Source organism: Pelecanus crispus, chromosome 1, assembly GCF_030463565.1.
Source record: "Pelecanus crispus isolate bPelCri1 chromosome 1, bPelCri1.pri, whole genome shotgun sequence".
NCBI lineage: Eukaryota > Metazoa > Chordata > Aves > Pelecaniformes > Pelecanidae > Pelecanus > Pelecanus crispus.
In genome coordinates this window covers 166,925,783-166,952,082 of record NC_134643.1, presented here as the reverse complement: position 1 = coordinate 166,952,082, position 26,300 = coordinate 166,925,783, and the positions used below count along the sequence as shown (strand labels likewise).

At 35.1% G+C, this 26,300-nt stretch overlaps 1 protein-coding gene across 1 annotated transcript in view; it reads right to left on the bottom strand.

The window, feature by feature from the left end:
* DOCK9 (dedicator of cytokinesis 9) overlaps window positions 1-26,300 on the bottom strand; it is a 135,957-nt gene that overhangs the window by 18,872 nt on the left and 90,785 nt on the right. The window contains exons 31-43 of the mRNA XM_075712502.1: window positions 23,809-23,987; window positions 22,903-23,019; window positions 21,355-21,475; window positions 20,423-20,556; window positions 17,123-17,237; window positions 15,456-15,522; window positions 12,849-12,896; window positions 10,893-11,029; window positions 6,880-6,995; window positions 2,056-2,193; window positions 1,558-1,740; window positions 794-907; window positions 438-653 (exon numbers count right to left, since the gene is read on the bottom strand). Coding sequence (XP_075568617.1) covers window positions 438-653; window positions 794-907; window positions 1,558-1,740; window positions 2,056-2,193; window positions 6,880-6,995; window positions 10,893-11,029; window positions 12,849-12,896; window positions 15,456-15,522; window positions 17,123-17,237; window positions 20,423-20,556; window positions 21,355-21,475; window positions 22,903-23,019; window positions 23,809-23,987 — 1,685 coding nt within the window. The remainder of the gene's footprint in view (window positions 1-437; window positions 654-793; window positions 908-1,557; window positions 1,741-2,055; window positions 2,194-6,879; window positions 6,996-10,892; window positions 11,030-12,848; window positions 12,897-15,455; window positions 15,523-17,122; window positions 17,238-20,422; window positions 20,557-21,354; window positions 21,476-22,902; window positions 23,020-23,808; window positions 23,988-26,300) is intronic.

Genomic DNA, 26,300 nt, shown 5'->3' with positions numbered 1-26,300 from the left:
AAAAAAATTGCAATTTGTCAATTTTAAGAACATTAGGAGTTTTTAGTAAGCATTCTGGAATAGAATCAAGCTAATTCTGTAAAGACAACTGGAGAGGAATTCAAGGAGTGGCTTTAAGTGTTTTAGCAACTGATAACAAAGATATTTTTAAGTAGAAGGTCTGTGTCTTCCATGGTTTGCATTGAGCGTTCCTGGCTTAGTAGCATGTCAGCTACAGTAGTTAAACATGTACATTACATTAGCAATCAGAATTGATTTACAGATGTACTTGGGTAGGACAAAAACTTATCAGAAACTAATCTACTAACAATTCAAAATTTATTAAAAATGCTTATTGTATTGGACACTAGCAACTACATATAGTACATTCCATTTCAATAAAGATATAAGCTTAAACTTATTATGAAGCTAAAACTAGTTTGATTTTTTCCTCTTACCTCCGAAAGATCTCCATTTTTAACATGGATCCTTGCCATGCTGTCTAACCACGTCTTCCTCAGCTCAGGTGTACTAGCATAAGACTTTGCCAAACTGTACTGGAGGTCTACAAGCATTTCTGGATCATTCTCATGCTCCTTCATCTGAGCTGTAGCCATCAGTACTGTACGAATCCGTTTTGTTAAATCCTTAACATCAGAAGGGAATGTAGTGTGCTAAAACATGGAAAAGTTAGGTTACCTACTATCTTTTTCTATTCTTTGCATAATAAAAAGTTGAAACATAACTGCAAAAGATGCTATGAAAGAGTTTTCAAGCATCCTTCTACAGTATGGAAAGAAGAATAAAACCAGACCTTTATAATTCTGTCGTTATTGGCACAATTATTGATGATGGAAAGAGACTGCTGAAATCTAGTTCCTCCAATTCCAACAACATCAGCAATTAACTGGCTTACTGAAATAATAACCTTGACAGAAACAAATGTCTTGTTAGTGCATATTTCATGAAATACCCTTGAGATGTACCTATGAAGCAATTACAAAGGAATTTTTGTCCTTTTTAATTAGAAGATTATTCCCTGAAGTAAAATTATATTTGATTTTTTTTTCCAAGTTACTTGTGCAATAACATAGGCAAGAAAAATTGTGTAAATTTAATGCACACGCATCCTCTGCTCTAAAGACTGATTGCTAGGTGAACTAGCGAGAGGTCATAATAGTAGTAAACTATTGTTCCCTGCTTTGTCAGAACACACAATTTTCTATGTATTCATTTTAGTTTAGACTTCTACGTGCTTGTTGCTGCATTCTTCTCTCCTCCAGGCGCAACAGGGTATGCCATTTAACAATCAAAATAACATCTACAAAACAGAACATTTGCTACTGACAAATAAAAGTTACTTCCTACACAACACAGGGCCATCCATTTGTTTTTAAGTATTTCCTTGTACTGAACACACTTTTCTTGCCATCTTCTTACTCTTAAAATAGTATCAGCCTTGCTTGAACCCAAAATTTCTTTTATGTCTTTATATGATGGGGCTTTGCACACTGGTATGCAACTGTGCATCTACAAACACAGTATTTAAAAAACGAAAAATAAAGGAAGTATACTAACTTGCAGATGTGTCCTAACAAAAGACTTCTTCCCTGTGTAATCAAAATTATTTCTCATTAAGAAGTACAGTAACTGTGAAGCTTCAGTACGAATTGAACTCAGTTTGGAATTACAATACTTCAGAATTTCATAGCACAGTGCAGAACACATATCAGCTCTACCTTCATAAAATGTAGAGGGAAACTGAGGAAAAAGTAGAAAAGAAAGAAGTTATTAATTAAAACTAGCTTCAGTTCTTGACAAAATAAGCATGTCAAGAAATATGCAAATACATTAATATACCCAAACTGTGGAAAAAAATATACAGCTATAGTAGTTCATGACACAAAATGATTTTCACAGCAATTCAAAGGACAAGTATTCTACACTGTTGGGATCAGATCAGTACTTACTCACCAATTTTAATTTAGGATTTTAATTCTTACATTTTTACATAGTATATTGTTTACTAGAGAACCGGATAAGTACTTTAAGATTAATTATTTTTAAACTTCTTACCTTAAAAATGAGTGCCCTTAAAGCAATGAAGACATTTTTCAGTGCTATTTCAGACTGATTCTTTTGAAGGAAGCAGAGGTATACATCAAATACTTTCTTCATCAGTGGATTATGCCCGTGATCAGCCAGTAGTTGATTCTTTAAATTGATAGTGAGAATTTAGGAGTTTTGTACAGTGATATTTTTATACTACTCTAAAAACATACACAGATCATCCAAAAGCAGGATATTAAAAAAATACAATCTGCATAGTATTACCAAGATGTTCAATAATACAAATATATCTGAATTTCAATTAGGTATTTCTAACACTGCATTAATCTTGCTTATAAAGAAAGTGTTGGCTTCTGAATAGACTTACAGAATACAACTGTTTTTAACAGCTGTTAATGAAATCAATTACTATTAACATTCCTTGAGAGGCACACTCAAAGTATTAACACACTTTGGTTACACTGGCTTTAGCAGCTCAGACAGTGGAATTTTCTCACAGCAGTACCTCCTACTACAATGCTTTCAAAAAAACCTCCCCCCCAAACCAAACCCCCACACACTCACTATCTTGCATTACTGTCCTAGAACTGAAACTGAAAGGGCTCTTAAGGATGAAGGTATTAGTTACTTTTCAGAGTTTTACCTGCATCAATATTCCACAGCTCATTCTGAAGCATGCAATACACAGGGTTACTCTTGATTTCTGTATCGCCAATAGCTGCCTTCCATCCAAACTTTTTTTGTAAATCTGGTTTCTTCCGATTTCTCTAGCATAGGCACTGGCTGTGCATCTACTTTTACCAGTTCATATCGCTTCTGTTTTGCTCTGGGGACCCCATTTTCTCCCTTTGATTACTGAACATATGCACTAGATTCCTATGGGACTCTAGGACGAAACGACAAGGTCTCTCCTCTTACAAAACACCAAACTAGGTTAATCAATTCAGGGACTGCTCAATCCAGTCAAGGGAGTCCAGAACTGAGAGGACCACGTCAAGTATTGCTCCCTCTGACTCCACTGGCCCTCCAACATGATCCCACTAGGTCTTGCACCTTCTGCAACTCCCCTCTGCACACTCCATTCTTCCTTGTCGTTGCTATATACAGGCATCCCAAACAGTACACTGCAAGGCAGCTCCATTACTATCTCAAGTAAGTTTTAAGGTAATTTTAACTCAAAGAATCTAGTTTAACACATTTTTTAAAAAGATTCTTGAGGCCCAGTATAGACCTGCGCTTTTGTAGCATGCCTGAAGCTCTCTCAAACATGGAAGAGATGTCTACCTGCAGATGTCTCCTTTTCTATTCATGGAGACACAGAAGAAATTCTTCAGGCTAAAGAATTTCAGCATAGCCCTAGGCATTTCATGCATTCCTCAATATTAAAAAATTGAAGGAGGCAGTACTCCATTGTCCTGGTTTCAGCTGGGACAAGTTAATTTTCGCCCTAGTAGCTGGCATAGTGCTGTGTTTTGGATTTAGGATGAGAATAATGCTGATAACACACTGATGTTTTAGTTGTTGCTAAGTAGTGTTTATACTAGTCAAGGACTTTTCAGCTTCCCATGCTCTGCCAGGTGCACAAGAAGCTGGGAGGGGGCACAGCCAGGATAGTTGATCCAAACTGACCAAAGGGCTATTCCATACCATATGACATCATGCTCAGTATATAAACTAGGGGGAGCTGGCTGTGGGGGGCAGCGATCGCTGCTCAGGGACTGGCTGGGCATCAGTCAGCAACTGCATTGTGCATCATTTGTTTTGTATATTCTATTATTTATTATTGTTTTATCTTCCTCCACTGTCCTATTAAACTGCCTTTATCTCAACCCATGGGTTTTACTTTTTTTTTTTTCTGATTCTCTCCCTCATCCCGCCATGGAGGGGGCAGGGAGGGTGTGTGTGAGTGAGCAGCTGTGTGGTGCTTAGTTGCCAACTGGGGTTAAACCACGACATCCATTAAAAGCCATTCTGATAATGTGACTTGCGGACCAGAAGAACTCAGTGTGGTTTCAAGCTTTGTGGATGAATGAATACAAATGCTTGCAGGAGACCAAAGATCTCCAAATGCTATGCAGTGAAGCCCCAGGCAGGTCATTTTAGAGGAAGCTAGACAAATGGTTGCATATAAGCCAGTCAGCCTATTTGGTCACAGGAAAAAGTTTTATCTCTTGGAACAGTATACAGATCTCTGTAGATGACCCAAACCTAAACACCTAACTGCAAGTTCTAAAAGATGGTAAGATTTACTACTACCAGATTTACACCAAAATAATGAAACGTCTTCTTACAAACCCCTATCATTATGAGGAAATTGATATAATATCTTTTCTTCAGATGTCCCAACATCAGAGGTAGGTAGTTCACTAAAACCACCTAGAATAGTAGGAATTCACACAGTATCAGTTAAAATTCTACCAAGAAGTAGACATAACTTGTGATTTCCCTGCTGCAATAGATAACAGAGATCTGGATCACTACTAGTGAAAGATGATCTTGAAAAAAAAAAAAGTTGTCTGGCGTTCTATATATTACGCTAATTACTCCCCAAAAGAAGCAGATTGGTTATTACTAATCTACTGGCCTTCTATGATGGAGTGACTGCATCAGTGGACAAGGGAAGAGCTATGGATGTTGTCTATCTGGACTTCCATAAGGCCTTTGATAAGGTTCCCCACCACATTCTTGCCACTAAATTAGAAACATACGGGTTTGATGGATGGACTGTTAGAAGGATAAGGAATTGCCGGGATGCCTGCATCCAAAGAGTTACACTCAATGGCTCAATGTCCGAGTGGTGTACGACGTACGAATGGTGTCCCTCAAGGGTCTGTATTGAGACCAGTACTATTTAATATTTTCATCCATGACACAGACAGTGGGATCGAGTGCACGCTGAGCAAGTTTGCAAACAATACCAAGCTGAGTGGTGCAGTTGATGTGCTAGAGGCTTCCCTGTAGCATGCCATCCAGAAGGACCTTGACAGGCTTGAGAAGTGGGCCCATGCGAACCTCATGAAGTTCAACAAGGCCAAGTACACCTGGGCTGGGGCAATCTCCAGGATCAATATAGACTGGGGGATGAAAAGATTGAGAGCAGCCCTGTGGAGAAGGTCTTGCTGATAATGGTGGATGAAAAAATTGGACATGAGCCAGCAATGTATGCTTGCAGTCCAGAAAACTAAATTGTATCCTGGACTGCGTAACAAGAAGCCTGGCCAGCAGGTCGAGGGAGGTGATTCTCCTCCTCTACTGTGCTCTCATGAGACCCCACCTGGAATACTGCATCTAGCTCTGTGGCCCCCAGTACATGAAAGACCCAGACATGTTAGAGTGGGTCCACAGGAGAGCTACAAAAATGGTCAGAGGGCTAGAACACTTCTCCTATGAAGAAAGGCTGAGAGAGTTGGGGCTGTTCAGCCTGGAGAAGGGAGAGCTCCGGGGAGACCTCACTGAGGGCTTTTAACATATAAAGAGCGCTTACACAAAAGATGGAGAGAGACTGTAGCGACAGGACAAAGGGCAACAGTTTTAAACTGAAAGAGGGTGGGTTCAGATTGGACATAAGGTGGAATTTTTTTTACAATGAAGGTGATGAGACACTGGAACAGGCTGCCCAGAGAAGCTGGGGATGCTCCATCCCTGGAAGTGTTCAAGGTCAGGTTGGATGGGGCTTTGAGCAACGTAATCTAGTGAAAGATGGCCCTGCTCATGGCCACAGGGGTTGGACTAGATGATCTTTGAAGGTCCCTTCCAACCCAAACTATTCTATGATGCTGTGATTTTATGTATTTTAGTGCAGTTGATTGAATAGGAGCTCCTGATTTTCCTATGTGTTTTGTTCGGATCTTGTAGACTATTCTGGTATAGTCTTACCTACTTTCTCAACATACTACATACAGATAACCTTAAAAGACTTTCATTCCAAGCATGATGGGCAGATGATAACTAAAAGATTAGTGTTCATGCTTCTTTAAATCTTTAAAACTAGGTATCTTCATTTTCAATTCTGTTATGAAGTCTGTGGACAGAACTGATTCTAACTCTATCTAATTAAATTACTAATAAAAGGAATCTCATTATAAATAAGCTCATGTTTTCATAACTAGATTAAAGATAAGAGTAAATTTGAATCTTCAAGCAAGGATCTGGATACACTGCTCTAATTAGGGGAGAAACCAGCTAGAGCTATCTTCTCTCCTTTTTATAGCTTCACCTTTAATGTTTGGAAAAGCTCAAAAAACCAGACAGGAAAGGGTATGCAAGTGGGCGTGCTATAAAAAGATTCCACAGGAGAGCTACAGTTACTGATACAACTAAAAAGAAGTCTTATTAGTGGACAAATTGAAATAGTTACACAAAAGGAACACTCAAAAATTACTGTTAATTAATGAGTGACTTAATATAAGAAGAAGCCAAGTTCAATATAAAAGTCTGATAGTGTCCCCTTATGAATTATGGTTTTGCCATACAATAGATCTTTCACCCCACATGGCCTTTAAAAGAAAGCTTTACCACTAATATTAGGTAGACACTAAAGTTTCTACAAATATTTTTAGGAAGTTAGGATGAGGAAGGAGCTTTTCCCACAGATTACTGCCGATCAGTAAGGAGTCTGCATGCAATGTGTAACGGAAGCCAAAGCATTTTGCTGCACGTGGTTATCAGCTGTTACATGGCATAATAATGAAATACAATGCTAGAAATGCTAAAAATACAATGCTATATTACTAAGCTATAAGATACAAATATAATCTTAAAATATTTTTTAAAAATATTTTTTTCTGAAAGATAGTTATGGGAGATGTTAACACCAAGTCAAGAACAAACCTTAAAAGCCATTGTGAATAATGATAGAGTATCCAGAATTGTAAGGCAAACTTCAGTGGCAATATTTGCTTCAAGTAAAGACTGGTGAAGAACATCTGCATCTGAATGGCCATAGCCTACAGAAATTCCAAATGAAGTGTAAGTGCTGGGTATACTCATTTAAATGTTTCTTATTTCCAAAAGACTTGCTGAATTATGAAAAGATTAACAAGTAAAAAGCCTGAGAGAAGTTAGTATTCAATGCAGAAAAATAATTCATATGTATTTAAATATTTTTCAAATATGTGGATATAATTGTTCTAATATAATTTGCACAAGATCATAAAACATATTAACTACAAACATCAACAACAGAAGCATTAAACAGCAGTTAAAACAATAGATGTTTCATATATATGTGTATGTATGCATACACACATGTATATATATAAATGTACACAGTTATATATATACACATATATATTCTTAAAATAAGTACTGCAGTAGGATGGAGTTACAGCTGAAAATATGTATTGGTAATTTAACTATATTATAATGATCTCAAAGTCAATCATAAGTCAACCATTATAAAAATACAAAACACTAAGTTTTGAAGGAATACAATCATGCACTTAATATGCAGCTGAAGACCCAAGTAATTAATTCTGCTCTGTAACAATACCATGCAATAACTCCATATTTAATCAAATTTTTTTTTTGCTTCTAGCTCCATACTGTATTTAAATAATTCTAAAAATATATCCTGCTTCAGCACTGGTTATAGTATGTTGTTTATGTTCCCTAACATTGATCTTTAAGAACCAGATTGACAAATGTGCCCTGGTTGCTTTATAAAAATTTGGTCTGGATCATTTCTGCATGTTAGATTTATAGTCAACTTAGCATCACTAAATCAACTTGTTAAGACCAAGAAAAGAACAGAAGAAATGACATATTCTTTTATAATGACACCTGGCCACTTTCTGCACCTTCTTGCTTCCCTGGCTGAAATACGCATGCATCCTCATAACCACCAATTTCTTTGGATTTATACATTCTTTCTGTTAGGAAGTATACATCTCTTTCCTATCATCTTTTGCATTCTCTCTGCCTCCACCTCTTCCTCCTCCCATGTATTTTCTCTGTGGTTTCAATCCAACTACATCCTTCACCCCTGTAATGATGGAAAGGAACAACCAGCATTTGGAAGCAAGTTTTAACACACCAGCTGTTTGCCAAATTCAAAGAAAAATCCTTTTTCATAGCAATCAACTTCATTTGACCAGGAATCCTTAAGTTAGCCTGTGGTTTTGGTAATGTTGAAGATACCAAGAGATGGTGGGTTTGGTAATGTTGAAGATACCAAGACATAACAACTATTTTGAGAACCGCACTGAGGACAGGGGAAATATTCTTTAAAGAAATACTTTGTTTGCTCTTCCAGGAAAGAAGAAAGGTGCAAGGTTTATTGTAAATACTAAGTAGAAATTGTAGTCAATGGACAGGATTCCAAACAGTTCAAATTTTGTTCTTCAGATAAATAATTTAGAACAAACAAATAAATAGGTCATTGATTGATTACTCCGCATTATTACTAGAGACAGAAATTTTGGGTAGGATGTAAACTTAAATGAATTGAGTGTTCCTTTGAAAGACGGATTTAGCAGTGTTTTTTCCATATACATCCTAAAAACTATCCTTGTTTCAATGTTCTATTATTTTAGAGAAGTTAATATTGTATTCTTCATGTTTAACTAACATACTGGATTCTATTTTTCACATGTAACTTAAAAAGAAAACTATGGAACTACAATTACCATATATAACATGGACAACTGCCTGGACATGCACATGAACATGCACCCATACATTCACACTACTGCAGAGTAACTGAATTTAAAATGATCTAAGAATAATGAAAATGGGATAATCTCTAATGACTATGAACTTGACAATGATCATACTCTGCTATTACAGATCAGCGTATATCTCTTGTATCGGAGTACGTTTGCATCTCACTATTCTACTGAGTATCCTCCTCTCCTTCAGCCTGAACAATACACATATACATCTACATTCCTGTAGTTTGTATCGAGATGCTTTAGAAATGTGAACAAAGGGCCTCATTTCTTTCATACTTAAGAACAGAACTATACTGAAATTCCTCAGCTGTGAAATATCACTTACACTGTTACTTCAGCTCTATTCCTTGCTTAAATGATTAGAAAGGGAAAAATTAAGTTTATAATTTACATTTATAGAAAACTATCTTGCCAAAGAATCACAGTTTTAGAAACAAGTAAAGCAACTATTTCCACCAGATACATCTTTCCTGTAGGTATCCCATACAGGATACCTACAAGATTTATTCAAGTTCTGAAAACTACTTTGGATACATGATACAGGCAGACTGACAACTAAACAAAACTAAAAGTTAGACAACAACAAGACCAAAGATATAAAAATCAATTTAATGTTTGATATGGCTTTTACAGCAACATATTTTCACTTTGTAAAACCTCAGTCAATACAAGTCTAATATCCTGATATCATTAAATGTCCAACATAAACCCCCCCCCCTTATCACTTTTATGCAGTTATCTGAATGAGACACCTTCCTTCATAATATCCTTCAGATGGAAAAGAACAGAAAGTTTCTTTTTACATAAGCATGCATTTATTAAAATCTTTCAGCTCCCTGTTTCCTAAAAATCAGTAAACTTTGCCAAGTAGTTCTGGAAGTATGAAATCTCTTTGCACAGGGCCCAGAAACAGCCGTGTTAGTTATTTCCCAGAGATTTAAAAAAAAAAAAAAAAAAAAAAAAAAAAATATCAGTTTTTATCTGCAAAGTATTTTACCTTGCTGAATGTGTAGTCATGTAGTGTAAAAGCTCTTTCTTTTGTGTATCAAGAAAATCTAGAAATTATTATGATACAGCAGTAGCAGACTGATTACAAGAAAAAAAAGTAATTTGCACAGCTATATAGTTTTCTGACATTTTTAAAATCAAATAACTGCATTTCTTATTTTTAAAAACAGGCATGAGAATGCATTTATAAACAGAGAGGTTTGGTGGGATTTTTTTTTTTTTTTTTTTTTCAGTTTTCCACTAGACTATGTGATAAGTCTTGTGCAGTTAGGCTAACTGTTGCTTTATATTACAGATAACGAGCTAAAAGATTTTAAGAGACAGTTAGATATGCTTTGGGAAATAAAAGGATGAACACAGTGAACACAGAGTTAACTCAAATAATTGCTTTACTGCACACAATTCTTTTCAGTACCAGTGTTGTATTTTACTGGATTAGTCAACCAGTTTCATTGTTTTTTGAAGTTGAAAATTGAAAAATGGCGCTTCAGAATACTTCACATACAGCATATTTTGCAATTTAAGAGCAGCATGTTTAAAAAGATAGGCCACAAGCAGATTTAGTTTTCCAAACAGCAGTCTTATACAAGCTGACTTCAACCTGATTAAATCTTACCATTGTCTACAGAAATTCCAAGAATACTTGATATCTTTCTCACACTGAAAACAGAAAAATCACTTCATTATTGGACGCTTTTTCACTTCTAGACAAACCAAATCATGGGCTTCACAATCTCCATAGAAATTCTAAGAAACTTATTTTTCCTTAGGGGATGTCAAAACATGGAGATATGGTCAGTGTGCACATTTTTACTTTTAGACTAATCATTTATAAGACCAAGTGGGGGAAAAAATGAAGCTTAATAAGGCAAATAGAAAAAATAAGTACATTTTGTAACTATGTGCAGAACAAAGTTGAAGTGCATGTAATTAAAAAAAAAAAAATTTAAAATACACTGTAGTTAACCATGCTCCATGTTATGGCATCAGCCAGCATTGATTGTTCTATCATAAGGCAGGGAACAGGCCATCGACCGATTCCAGCTATTTGCTTGACCTAGAACAATAAAAGTCATTGAAATGCACTGGTGTGGCTCTGGGACCTGTCTCTGGTGTTGTGGTACTGGTTGAGGATGATGAATGTTATCATGTCATGAGACTTACTGTGGTTAAAAGTGAGAGAGTTATCCAGGCTGCTCAGCTGCTGCAATCTGGCATGCATCATTCCTGTTCTGTTACGGGAAACAGGCAATGTCTGAGATTTTCGATCATGAACTATGGATCCCAACCCCTCCTGGTTCCTGCAAGATGGGTGAAATGGGATAGAAGCAAAAGTTAGACATGTCAAATTGCAGCAAGACAGGAAGCGTTAGTTAAGCACAAGAAGTTTTATAGAAAGAATTATAATGCAACCTATTTACTGTTTTATTTATAAAACAAAAATAGGTAGCTTTAAAAAAGCATCACAGCAAACTCTTTCTTAAAACCTCAAAGAATGAAAGCAAAAGCACACAAGCGGTCACTCTTGAAGTACTAAATTTACTTCAGAGCTTTTGAAAACATAAATTTTTGAGAATATATATATTCTGAAAATATTCAGAACCCAAAACCCAATCCTCTATTTTGACTGTAAAAATTTTAGAAAAAAGTTAGAAGTACATACAGTGGTAAAATTAGAAAGCATTCATGCAACAGAAGAGCAGGAATTAACTGAGGTATTATCATGTACATCTTACCCAAGCAGGAAGGGAGAAGAGCCATATACTTTGTTAAACTTGCAGCAATCAAGTGAAGAAAACAGAAAAGTGATCTGTGTTAGCAATCAGTACAGGCTAACTTCCTATCGTGTACCACCACCAGAGCTGATGAAAAATGAAAACCAGTGCTTGAATTACAGAATTCCCTGTTCCCTTTCATTCTGTCATTTGTGTATTTTAAGAGTACATGCAATGATTGTGATATACTTCAGTGTAATGACAATGTAAAAGACTAGAAAGCTACATTTACTGGGAAAATTCAGTATGTCTGCAGAACACCAGATGATTTCTATAGCTTAACACCTTTAGCGTTAACATGCAGTACACAGACTTGGTGATCAGTAAACAAAAAGGAAGTGTGATAGACTTCTCTACAAACTAGTCAAACAGATTAGTTTAAAAAATTTTTACAAAAAGCCTGAAAAGTACAGACTCCTGTAAATCCAGACTTTGAAGTACATTTAAACACAAAGGTTACAACCAAAACCTTAAGAAAGCCAGATTTATTTTGGCCTTGGATTTTTTTAGGATATATGAACAGAGATTAGATTTTTTTTTTCTGAAAAATTTCCAAGGAGATAGTCAAGTTTGTTGTTTGTAAAAAGAGATTCACATACCATTAAATCTAAATTAAAAAACAAAAAAGCTAACATTTTAGTTAGAATGCTTTAACACCCAAAGTCAGTAACAACTTTCTCACTGAGTTCAAGAGGGCCAGTATTTCAACCCCACAGATGTAATTATTACAGTATTACCATGTCAACCACAGTCTAAGGCCTAAACAAGTTGCTATATTTTACTCCAGTAAAAAACTACTTTGCTTTAAAAAACACACTCATACAAAGATATTCAAATAATTTAGTACATGTTTCTGACTCCTGCAGATTTTCTCCTAAACAGCCTTCAATGGGAATGTACAGGTATCTAATGGTACTTCGGACTTCAAAATGAAAAACAGCAGTGTTTGAATATTGACTACTCACCTTTCAGTAAAAACACTACATATAAAATTTCTAAAACATTTCAACAGCCATGGTTTTATGGCCAAGTAAATACAAAACAAATCATAAAATTTCTTCCCCAAAGACACTACTTCAAAGAAAAAAAAGCTGTAAAAGATAGCATTTCAGGGGCGGATTTTAAAGTAATTGGTAATAAACACAGCACACACATTATTCTTAAACAGGTACCAGACTTTCAGACAGGACACAGATTTGTTAATATAGTAACCAGTTACTTAACTTCAAACTGTTATGTATCATTTCACAATAACTCTTCTACTCATGCACTTTATTTGTAATAGACATTGAGGCCATACTGTACACATTATTATTCTTAGTGAAATTTAAATTCCACACAGTACCTGGCTATGTATCGTTTTCCCATGTACTGGAACTGATGTAAGCACACTCTGCAGAGAACACAGAAGTCAGAGAAACAACACTTAAACCAATCTCTTCTAGATTTACGTATATGGGAATTATTCAACTATTATTTTTGTTTAACTTTAAACTCTTACATCATAAAACTTCTTTATTTCTCCCACCCTTAAAATTCCCTTCCAGTCCCCAAGCCAGGAAAAGGTAAACATGGCTCTTCAGAAATCAGTCACAGATGGTTGTTGTTTTGGTCAAATTGGGATTAATAGCAAAAGGCACATAAAGCTGCCTCCAGTGCTCACCTATCTCAACACTCTGAATCAAAACAGCTAGTGTGAGTCTAATAGTGACAAGCGAGAAGGGCCAAATGGCGAAAAAAGAAAACACCTTAGAACTCACTGTTTACAGTTTTCAAGTGCTTCATCTTGGATAGATTTTAATTATTTATAAAGAAGAAATATTTAGCCTCAACTATCAGAGACAAAATTTCATTATGTGAAATGAGGCCCACAGCTATTTACAAATGCACATCAATCCAGGACAACTAACATGAAGGACTGCAGCAAAGACATAACCAGACACTACATATATACACATATTTTGCAAAATGTGTATAACGGTTCAAAATAAGGGCAATACATTTTGCTTTTTTTCCCCTTGGCCTAAACTCTCTTAGTTCCAGGTTGGGGTTTTTCTGTTTTGTTGGGTTGTTTTGTTTGTGGTTGTTGGGGGGCTTTTTGTTTGGTTGGTTTGGGTTTTTTGTTGTTGTTTGGGGGTTTTGTTTTGTTTTTAAGATTTCCAGATTCCAGGATAACAACAGGGCTTCTGACAGAACTATTTTCTAAAGGGAATCTGCTTTTACAATAAGATGTTAAAAATCTATACTTCAATATGATGTTATATTTTAAAGAATCATAATACTACTGGTTCAGATCCAGCAAGAAACTTGAAATTGTAACCTAATTTGCCACGTGCCTCTGCTTGTCTTCACAACTGGTAAGTACACAACACTGATGACTAATAAACTAGAAGTCACACTTTAAAAATCAAGAAAAATGGTTTGAATGAAGGCTGTAATAATTATTTTATTTACTCTTTTCCCACTGTAAGTAATTATCCTGATAATTCAGAACACTTAATGCAACTTCCCTTGTCCCTTGGGTAAGAATATTCTAAAAGTTCTTCTTTAAAGTGTAAATCCAAACTGAAAGCCAGTTTTCAGCTTTTCACTTCCATGTGCCAGTTGTGAATACGGGAGAAGAGTGGCAAATAGTCTCTTCAACTCAGCTCCATTGTGTACTCAGACCTTAAGCAGATTAGCTGTCTCCAAACTGTGGAGACAGAATGGTGTTTCCCTCCCCCAGACTTGCCACTCTATTTGAAAACTAACCTCAATTCCCCTTTCCGATGTCATCTTGTCTTTTTTAGAATTTAAGTTTTTCAGAAAAAGTTCTTTGCATGGCAAGTACCTACCTACCAGAAACACTGTCTTACTGAGGTAATGAGAAACTACTGTAATGACCTGTGCTAATCAAAACCATCATCGATTTTGCTATTTGCAAAAATGAACGGTATTTGCATTGGCAAAATACTCCTAGAATTGGAAGAGGTAGAAGACTTTTATGAGCCTTGTTCCTAGTCTGAGGAACTGTAATATCATCCACTGCACTAACAAGATGGAAATTTTATTCTGTATTCCATATACTGCTATTGTGATGGAAATCTTTGATAATTAGTAATTTGAGATTACTGATTTGATCACAAACCAATCCTATCCAGCCCTTTAATAAGAAGTATCTAATGGCAAAATAGCGTTCAGCACTGATTATGTACAGTTTACACCTCAGGCTTCAGAGACTCTACTAAGTAGACTGTCTACAACATATTCCTAAAATAGACCTTGAGTAGCACATTCCATAACACATTTAACAACTGATATTATATTGATTGAGCCTCTGCTACAGAAACAAAGGAAAGCAGTCCAGTAAAACAAGCAAGGCAAGCAGAAATGCTTCTGTGGCACAACACTTCAGGCAAACAGTGCCGCCTTCACTTTTTATTAACATATCAGTCAATTCTCATGAACACACTAAGTGTGCATAGGGATGGAGTGTAGCCATTGATAACAAATAATGGATTCATCCTATATCTTTTCCCTCACAGAATGGCAGAAGACACAAGAGGAATGCTAGGAGGACAGTTCATATCCCTTTGTTTCTGAAATTATGCAATTCAATCAATTTTGTTATGCAACCATATAATTTCAGCAGTTCAACGTTACAAGATGCATTTTAATGCAGACAGGTAACAAGACAGTTGGTTCCTCTTCCATGAGCATAGCAATATTCTGAGCACTACCTGCTGTTTAGGAACTTCCTGAGATCACTTCTGTATAGCCTAATTCCAGAAACTATCATGGAATTGGACAGACATGCAATTGTGCACATCAAGTTAAGGACTTCTAAACAGACCAAGATGGCATTATTTAAAACAAACAAACAAACAAAACCCCCAACATATATACACACTTATATCCACACTCATGTTTTTAACAGCATATGATTTTATGACAAGCTCAACAAAAATCTTACTCTGTAATCGTGAAAAAGTCCATGAGTTCAGATTTTGTAGCCTTGTTCCAATATGTAAACAATGCGTCTAGGAAAATGAAAAATATTAAAAACAAGACAAAGGCAGCAAACACACAAAAATATTAAGTAGAAGAGTTAAGATCAGTACTTAGTTTTCAGATAATGAGGATTCAGGAAACCTAAAAATGGCTTGTGGGGTACAGATAACTATTACTATATAAAGTTTTCCTTGAAGCTGATTATACAAATGCGCATATCAATTCTCCAAATTACTTTCTACAATATGCTTTTAATTAATCCATAATATCCCCATACAATTTCATATTTTAAACAGTAATAATTGTGTAGTCAGTGACTACAGTGTTCTAAAAATGTAAGACTTCTGAATACTTTGGACTGTTAGTCCTACAACCTGCTTCTTTATAGATTGGACTCAACATTTTTTAAATTCAAATTTATGATTTCTTCTTTTTTAATTTACAATGCCTTACTATAGATAGTTTTTCAGCACAGGTTTCAGATTTTCTTTATTTGCACAGATTTAAAAAATGGCTATATATTTTTTACAAAGCTTGTAGCTACATAGCCAAGACCTGGTCTCTTTTGCCAAAAATGTTCAAAATTAGCTAACAAGTTCAAAATTATTAAAGATGTGTGGCAAAGTTTATTTGACACTTGTTCTTTTCCTGGAGAACTGAGACCAAAAAATCCCCACTGTGCTTATGTAAATTTTAACTTCAATTTCCTAGAAATTCTGACTAATTTTTACGTATTTCAAAGTGTAAAATAGTGAAAAAGATATTTTGGACTTTTATTATCCTTTGCAATTAAAATACATAAAAATAATATTGATGTAATTACATGAAAATCTAATGGTGTGACTGGACATTGAATACTTGTTAACCTTTCAATTCTCATTCTTGATTAAGTGGTGTAATAAATTAGAGCTCAAGTACTATATACACTTGATGCTTAGAAATTAACATCAAAATAGGCACAGAAAATAAATTAACTACTTTTGATATGTTTAGTGCAAACTGAAAAATTCAATGTTTTTACCAAAAGGGACTTGCCCTCCTTTTAAAATATTGATCAGGGATAGGGATGATTCCGAGTTGTATGATCCTAGTAAAAAATTAAGTTTTGCCATTCATGCAGTATATCTATACTTCTGCAACCTTCTCCAGCATAATATGACTCTTTCAAAAATTCAATGGATCATCTCACAAACACCCCAGGAGAATGAAGAAGCACTAATATCCCCATTCCAGAAATGGAAATACACACAGCAATCAAATCATTTGGTTCCCTATCATACAGGAAGTTCTGCAGAATGGAGGAATGGACTAGCTCAAGACTCTTCTACTGATCAATGAACTACTCTTCTCCTCCATTTTCCAAACCAGCCTGTACATTCACACAAAAATATTCGCTTTCTTACCAAGTCCCTTAGTTAGCCTCACAGTTTGAAGGAATAATGGGTTATTTAATTCTTACAAGGTTTCAGTCAGAGTTTAATTTGATCAGTCACACATATTTGTAAAACACAGCACAACATGGTACCTACACCTAAAGTATTCTGCTCATTTTGAATAGGTATTAAAATCACAGGCATAAATCCAACAGATGATTTTGAATTTATGAAAAAAATAGGTGGAATTACCTACCTTCTGACATACTTCTTAAAATATAAAGGAAACACATAAGCAGACTTTTGATCTCTGCTTGGTCAAGTTTGTCATATCGAACTACAGAACTTCCTAAAGCGCTGCTCTGTTGATTCTGAAAAGAAAGCAGACATATTTTGGCTGAAGAGTTCTTAAACTGATAATAAACTAAAATCTTTTAAATTGCCTTATTAATTCCTGCAACAGAAAAAGGATCTCAGAACAGAGACAAAAAGGTTTCATGTAGAGACAGGTCACTAAAACACACATTACACACATGAAGTATACCAAATTAAGCCTCTTTACCTTTGTTTATTTTTATTTCCTTCTCCATATGATTTTTTCCCCCCCAGAGGGAGAAGTAAGAGGGAAAGTTACCTAACAGTGATTATTAATCTAGTTAATTATACATAGATACCCACATTATAGAAATCAGGCATGCCCCTTCTGCTTAGATGACGTACTTTAAAAATAAATGCTACTGTGTTAGGCGATACATATATGCTCCTTTGCTTTTGAAAAGACTTTATGCTGAACTGTAGACAGACCTGCCTCTACAAAATTCCTTCCATTTAAAGATGTAAGAACCCCAAGGAAAACATACATGAATGGCAATAGTATGCATTCTTGCCTGAAAAAAAAACCCCAAACCAACATCAAACCACCTTTCTGCCTGCTTCATTTGTTTATACAGTTCCTACACTTGGGGGAAGTGAATCAGCAATGCTCAATACTAAAGTCTATCCAAAAAGAAAAAAACCCTGTAACTCATCTTTCAAAATGTGTACCAAAAAAACAGAAAAAGTAAAACTGTGAGAATATATAAACTGAACTTTAGGCAAAGACTTATCTGTAAAAGAATAATTTCCACACAATCGAGTGTTACAAAATCCTCAGTCTGAGGCTTTTACAGATATACTATATAAATGTTTGTTTAAAGGATAAATTATGTCCTTTTTAGTGCCTAATTCTCACTTCCAATACAAGGCCACTTATGTGAATGAAAAATGAAACAGACATTTGGTAAGTTTTCTGTAAAGTCAACAGTCTGGTACAATTGATCTGTGCAACTCTTTGGTTCCTACAAGAAAGTTGGATCATCTTGGCTCCATGACCTTATTAAGGACACATACCAGTGTTGGAAGAAATTCTTCATATCAAGATTAGAAAAAAATAAAAACATAGACTTAAGGGAGAAAAGCACTTGGTTTCACAAACAAAGCAAGAAGTGCCAATACCTCAAGGGTATAACCACCCCTCCAGGAACGCTCCTCACTGAAAGCAGGAGACATGCTAACCCTTGAGGGAACATTTCACAGCATACACATCAATTGAATGCTGAGCCCTTGAACATATTCCATGTCAAAGGAACAAATTGCCGTCCTAAAACAATCTGTGTAAATCTGTCACATACTAGCCATTGAATGGATGCGCAGTGAAACTGAATGTGAAACTATGATTAATGCTAGCCAGAAGTTACTGTAATTTAGGAGGAAATGGACACCTACATAAGTCTTATTGCAGATTCTAAAGACCTCAAAAACTGTTTATCTTTGAAATATCTCTGGTGAACAAGGAGGTGCTACTGTACAGCTTTATGGATACTGAAATAGAGCAGGCAATTAATGGGTGGCAGAGCAGAAGCAGAATTTTAGTTTCCTAGACTTTCGGATACTGTCCAGAGCACTAGATAATATTCCCTCTAAAATAGTTGAACATATCCATGGATAAATCTAGGACTATAGCTACTCACAAGCTTAATTTAAAATCATGTCAATAACCTATAAAGTATGCACATATTAAAATAGAAACTGATATACTTCCAGCCAATTCTGATTCTACAAGTATAGTTCTACAGGTTATGAAAGAAAATTAGAACAAAAACATGGCTCTTCAGTAATAATATCAAGCAATGAGCAAAAACTCGAAGATAACGTGCACTGAACAACTGATCTACTAGAAAGAAAGTTTGGAAAGCAACGAATAATAAGCCAGTATTAAGTATTATTCAGGGAAAACATTAACAGCATGCAAAACATAAATCCTGTATTACCTAAATTGGCAAACCAGAGTAGAATTTTCAAAGGATGACAACTCCTTTGAAAACCCTTTCACTTGGTAAAAACACTACATATTAGTAATTAACAACATGACAACTAAGTAATAGATGACAGCATTGCCATTTAGCAACAGTGTATGCACAAGGTATTTCTTTATTACTTGGTCAATGTCAAAGAAGATTTTTTTTTTTAGTTCTATTTACATTAAAAACCCTAAGACTCAAATTCTGCTGATATTTAAGCTGATTGGATTTTTATGCTTAAATTAAATCATGTACATGAACTATTCCAGGTTTGGCATTTAAAGGTATTTTACATGGTTACATTGTAAATATTTGGCTTGGATTCAACTGTTGCAAAGAAGTGGCAAAACCACTGATCACACACTTCACTCAGAAGCTTAACTATACCAAGCACAAAAACCAAATACTTCTTGCAACTGAAGAGAGAAAGCAGCATGCAAGATTTTCTCTGGCAAAGCTGGAATTGTCAGAAGTGAAAAATCCATAGTAACACGGTTTTTCTTTGCAGGGTGAGAATTTTCTTCTTCTTCTCCATTAGGGCGCATAGCATGAGCAGAGTGCCTTCTGAGAAGCTTCTCTCTCTGCCACACGAAGGCATGTCATAGAGTCAAGGGGAAAAAGTTAACATGTTGTGACTTGCACAACAAGATCTAAGAAAATGAAATGTGATCAGTATCAACACAAGCTCTAGAAAGACATGACTGAACGCCTCATAGCTACTGCAGCCAGAGCTCCTAATTTGTAACAGCTTTAAAGTGAAATGATTTAGAAAAGTCAAACTAATATAAAAGAAATCACCTAAAGAAAGCACAGCAACTGGTTTTTCAACATTTTAAAAATGCTATGATATTGTGTACAGAAAAGGATGAAGGTCTTCACAAAATCAAAGAAGCTGTCCTAACTAGAATTCAGTTCTCTCAAGCGAAATTCAATACACTTCATCTAGTGCCTTTCTCTAGCAAAGGAAACAACTGCTTGGTTACGTCTCTACGTTGAAAATCTGTTTGTATTTTCTGCAAAACAGCTTAATAAATGCAATGCAAAAAGAGTTCATATGATAATTATTTTGCAAAAGAAAAACTTATGTAAAATACTGCTCTACAGTTATTCTAGAAAGCCCATTCCCAATGGAGATAAAGAAGGTAACTCCTATGAGAATTAATATGAAATTTGAGGAATACACTTTTGAGTTTTTTATTTCGGTTTGGTTTTTTTACCTTGTCAAGAGAATTACTCTTGTCACTGTGTCTTTCTGGGAGACTGTTTCCCGAGTCTGTACTTATAAGAGAGCCTCTTGAGTCAGCATTCCTCACGCTATTAATATTTGGAGTTGACGTGGTGTATGGGGAAGCTAAAAAAATCCAAAACAATATAAATATCTCAAACAATACATATACTGAAAAAAGATACTCCATAGTTTAGTCAGACTTCTAAAACCACCAAATATGTATGTATTTTTTAAGAAGGCAAATAACTAATTCCATTTACTTACTTTTAATGAAGAGAAACTTATTCTAGAGTTTCAGCAAAGTATATATGTATGTACATACACACAGACTTATGTAGCAATACATACACACACAAAGCAGCATGTATATTTAAAAAATTCTCCTTCCCCATTTTTGAGCTTTTTTTTTTTTTAAATTGACTATTAAGTGACACAACTAATTACAGCAGACAACAACAAATAGAAAAACACATTAAGATGACAAACAGGAGGATGCCCACAGGTGTGCACAAGCAGCAATCCACTTAGAGGTAGTCTCTAACATCACATACAAAATCATGGATTATAGCACTCTTGCCATAAGTGACTAAGCCTAGTCTTGTCTCCTATTTCTCTGCAACAAGACAAGAACTATCACCTTTGACAGGGAAAAAAACAGTTCTCTCCAGGAAATAGCTTTAGTTTCAAATAGAAAAGCAAAACCAAAAAGATCCCAAAAGAAAGATTTCGTGTACAGACTGTGAATTCTGACCCACGCTGAACAGTTGATTGCATTAGAGTTCTGTTAACGAAAGTAGCAGTAACATTCAAGTATATATGCAGAAAGCAACCGAAGTTGGACCACAGAACAATTATTTCTGGTAACAAATGAAAAAGGAAACTGGTTCTTTTTTAAATTATTTTATTTTTTTAAGCACTTACCAATACCAGAGATAACACCAAATAGATCTTTAGGAAGACTGTTATCCAATGTGTTTCCTGATTTTTGTGGTGTTACTAGCTGACTTGCAGTTGGCAAATTAAGTGCATCATCCTTTGCACTCTGTTTGGAAGGAGCGGAAAATGTGATTATTGTTTTCCAACGTTATGGACTTAATGAACATGACATACTTTAACTTCTAGAGCAGTATTTGTTATATAGTTCTTTCTTAAATTTTAATTTCTATTAAATATACTCAAAAGCATGGAATGAGATGTTTGGGTACTTACACAAGCTTGGGATAATCTAGACCTTAAGATACCTCAGGAAACATTGAAGAAATGAATATTCCATTGAATTTTAAACACTATAAAACAGGTATTTGCAAAAGACCCAAATGACTTTTATTTCAAACACCCAATCATTTCTCTTGTTGGAAGGGTATTGTGAATTTCTTTCTTAATACCAAATGGAACACAGCAAGATACAGAAAAAATAAAATACATTAATAATTAAGTCTTAGATTCAATAATTGTATGCAACTACAATGTATCAATATACACCTTCCCAAATTCCATTTGAATTCTTTCTCCTGTAGCCCTCTTACACTACAGCTGTTTCAAAAGCACACTCCTTCAAGGTTAAAAATTCTTCTCCAATTTCTAGAAAATTAACCATTTTTTGTTGTGGTCCATTTATTTCGGTGTTGGACTGAATTGAAAAATAAGATTTAAAAAAAAAAATCTACCACCAATATACAATCTTTTCTGCTGAACACCATCAGCAACTACTGTATCTGTTGGGATTTTAGCGAACATAACTAATTCTCTATGTGTCAGATGTCAGGGGAGTACCTCTTGCATAAAAATGAAGTATGTGCAAGTGCCTCCAATGCCAGGATCTACAAGAATAGAGGCAAACTGTTTATACAAACTGGCAGGCAGACTAAGGAGACAATTTAATGAAAACTCGTCTCACAGAATTGTGTCAAAACTGGGTAACAGATACAAACAGAAGGCCATTAAATTGCAGAAACAACTGATATTTTTTATTTCAGCTACACTGTTCCTTCAGCTTCTTTGGCTGCTCTTCTTAGAGGACTCAAAAAGATGCAGCGGGTCCAATCCTGTGTGGTCTACAGTTTATATTGAAATATAAGCACATGCACCAGAGATATCGAAAAAGCAAGTCATTACATGGCAGTATAATCACATGGCATTAGAAGGATGCTGTGGCAATCTGTGTAGCCTAGCATTCTCCAAAATTCTTCAGAGGTTCAGGTGGAGATCACTAAGGGCACTGTAACCTGTGTGTAGGACCAAACTAGCCAATTATCATGTTAGGCATAACTTAGCTGGACAAGAGAAACTGCAGCCAAAACCATAAAGGTTAATTAAGCTTTTAAGCTCAGAAAAAGCAAGGAGAACAAACTTGCAGAATTCTGAAGCTTATGAAACTTTGTTTGCCAGAAGTATGCAGGTTTCATATACATGTTACCAGTAAATTACAACAAAAATAATTCAGAATACCAAATAGAAACAGTCACTCACATTGCTGGAAGGGTTAACAGGAAATGGAGACACATCTTTAACATTGATTCGCTGAACATTTTCTATGAGTAGTCCAAAGAGCGGCAAATACATAGTGGCTATTCTTGCTTGATGGCTCTAAATAGAGTTTAACAGTGTATTAACAAATTACAGATTTAATTTTCAATCACCAATTATTTTTAAGCTATTGATTCCTAAATTACAAAAAAAGAGCATTTAATAAATATTTGCCAACCCAGAGCCCACATTCATAAGTTCATAAATGGCAAAAGCAGCGATCCTCACTGTATTTCATTCTAATTTTACAGAGGGGGGGTAAATTTTATTCCTGTTTTAATATAATGCAGAAAAAAACCCTATATTAACGTGATTTTAGCTAAGACTAACCAAGTAAATTAATATTATGTTAGCTTGATAAATTAATGATATCTTCCATTAAAATCTTATGGCTTCTCCACAGCACAGCTGATGTTAAAAAAAAGTCAGGAAATTAAAAATCACTCAAAATTTACTACCATGACTTGCAGCTTTCTTATACTCATTTTATGAATCACAGATGATGGAAGGACAGCTGCCAAATATTAAGAGATAATGTTTAATGAAAACAAGAAATGAAAATAAGAGCTTTAAAAACGTTCGTAAAAATCTGATTACTTTGAGAACAGCAGTTAATTACACTGTGGTACAATGTAATAAACACATGCAATTATGTTAAAAGGTGCTTTGTGCTTTCATTTGGTAAAAATAAGGGATTTGCAGATTGATTTTGATACAATTTTTGTACATATTTTCATCAGTCTAAGCAGTCTGCAAATTAACAAGTTTTTCTGTGAAAGAAACAACTTTCTGTATGTGTGCACACTTAATCACTTTTATTCTGTACTACTAGCATAGCAATGCACTTACCCTGGAAGCATATCTATCATCAAAAGAATGCTTTATCATCAAATTCTTGAGCACACTAATAGCAATCTGCCGCACGTCTCTGAACTCTTGTAATGCATTGCCCACCTCCCTTAGAAGCAGTCCCACTAAGAAGTGATTTTTACAGAACTCATCAGTTAATGAATAGTCCAGGTGAAGGTCTGGAAGTAAAGTACAAGTTCTATGTAAGGAATGGCATTATTTAAATCAATTTATCAATTAACTTAAGGCTGAACTAAAATGTTTCCAACATTATTGACAAATTCATACACGTTTCACATGCAAATATATAACTGTAGTTATTCATATGTCCCTTGCCCAATTCACTGCATAATGATGCATTTATTAAACAATGATTACGCATATTCAATCAACAGAAGCTGGAGAATTCTAAATACATTATTTAAAAAAAATACTTTAAATACTGTCTAATATTCAAAAGTATTCCTATTAAATTTAGCTGGATCAGCATCTTATAGCAACAAATTCAAATTTCAAATCTATATTCAGGCACTGAAAACGCACACAGTACACAAAGGTTGTGCACATTCTATCTTTCAGGAATTGAGTTGTATGGTAGAAGTAGAATTTAATTTTTAGTCTGTGGTTCAGTGTCATGTTAGTAAATTCAAAGGACTGCAAGCAAAACATGGATTAAGAAGTTTTAGATTTCTGTAGTGCGATTTTAAGTTCCTATCTTACACATGTATCTATTATGAATATAGACTATAAAGCCTGCTAACAACTGTGATCTTGGTTAATTGACATTCTCTAAGAAAATGGTCCCAAAAATTTGCAGTGTGTAGTAGAAGTGTAATGAAGAGACTGCATTTGCAATACACGTATCCAAGTTAAGCAATTTATTCTCAATATATCAGAACACAAAAGGACACAATAATATTTAAACAAGATAACTTAAATGAATCTGTGGAAATTAGACCTGCATTGTAATACAGTAGACAATTTTTCTGCTACAATTAAACAATACTGTATTTTCCAGAAAAATTTATATATTCAGTGTTAACTGCAACAGAATTGGAATTAAATAATATTTTATTTGAACATTTGTGCTTAAACCACTGCAATGCAATTTTATTTCATAAAGTATTCCTAGTAGTAACTAACTGTAAATCTATACTAAACCCCATGTAGATATATAGATATTATACAGACACATACACACACACAAAACCCCAGCACATCTGACACAGCAGAGTCAAACTGCTCTCCTTTAGAAGTACCTATTGTGTAATAAAATAATCCAGTTAATCTCTGTACTGAATATATGACAGCTTAAGAGAAACTTTAGCTTGAAGATCTTATTTATTAGAATGTACATATGTTTAAAATTTCAGCTGAGGAGGTGTTCAAGAGTTTCTCATATTCACTATCATTGTTCAATACAGTAATCAAAAAACAGATGTTAATCTCAAAGACCTTTCATTTTTCAAAGAACTCTCCCAGTAAGGGAATCCATTAAGTCAGAAACACATGTAAGACAGCACAGACATTCTGTGGGCCTTCTTGTAACTCACTCAAGAGCCAACCACATCAACCAAGACCTCTTTTGTTTGAGAAAGCAAAACAGCCAGAAACACTTCTGATAAAGGTCATCTTTCCTGGCCAAACTCCTGGTTCTCCAAAGAGCAACATTTTACACTGTTCTTTATTGCGTAATCAGAAACACTGTTTTCTCTAGTTTTGCTATTTTCCTAGGATCCCAAACCCAACAACTCATAGGCCCTTTTCTATGGAAATATTTATGCAGTGTTATTACCCAATACATTCCTGAAGGCTGAAAAAGCCAAAGACAGAAACAAGTTCTATGCAGCTGTCCAGCTCTTAGCCCCAAATCTTGTTCTACCACCTTGATGAGAGTGTTAATTAGTTATACCCAACTTTACTAAGCCAGCAGAGTCCACTGAATAAATATTTCAGACAAAAATAACGTAATCTACAAAAACACAAATGTTAGGCAGGTTTACTTGTTACTTGCAAAAGCACGTTCCTCAACCTCTGCTTATTGATGCCTGCTACAGTTCAATGCCTGGAAGAAATTAATAATGTCTTCACAGCCACAAATACAATAGCTAACGTACTATTTGTTTTGGTACAAGGCTAGATGTATCAGGAGCCCAGCTGGGCTAAACAGGGCATTCATGACTGAGCTCCAGTGCAAAAAGAAAGCATGAGGTAGAAGCAAGAACAAGCTACAAAAGAGGAATACAGAAGCATTGATCAAATATGCAGGGATAGTGCCAGGAAAGCCAAAGCTCAGCTACAGCTGAAACTGGTAACAGACATCTATGGCAACACGAACAGCTTCTACCACTACATTAACATTAAAAGCTTGAAAAAGGAAAACGGGATATTTTCTGAATGGGGACTGTGATTTAGAGACAGTGGACTTGGGTAAGGGCCAAAGTGCTCCATACCTTTGTTACCCTATCCTTCACTGCCATGGTTCCCAGGCC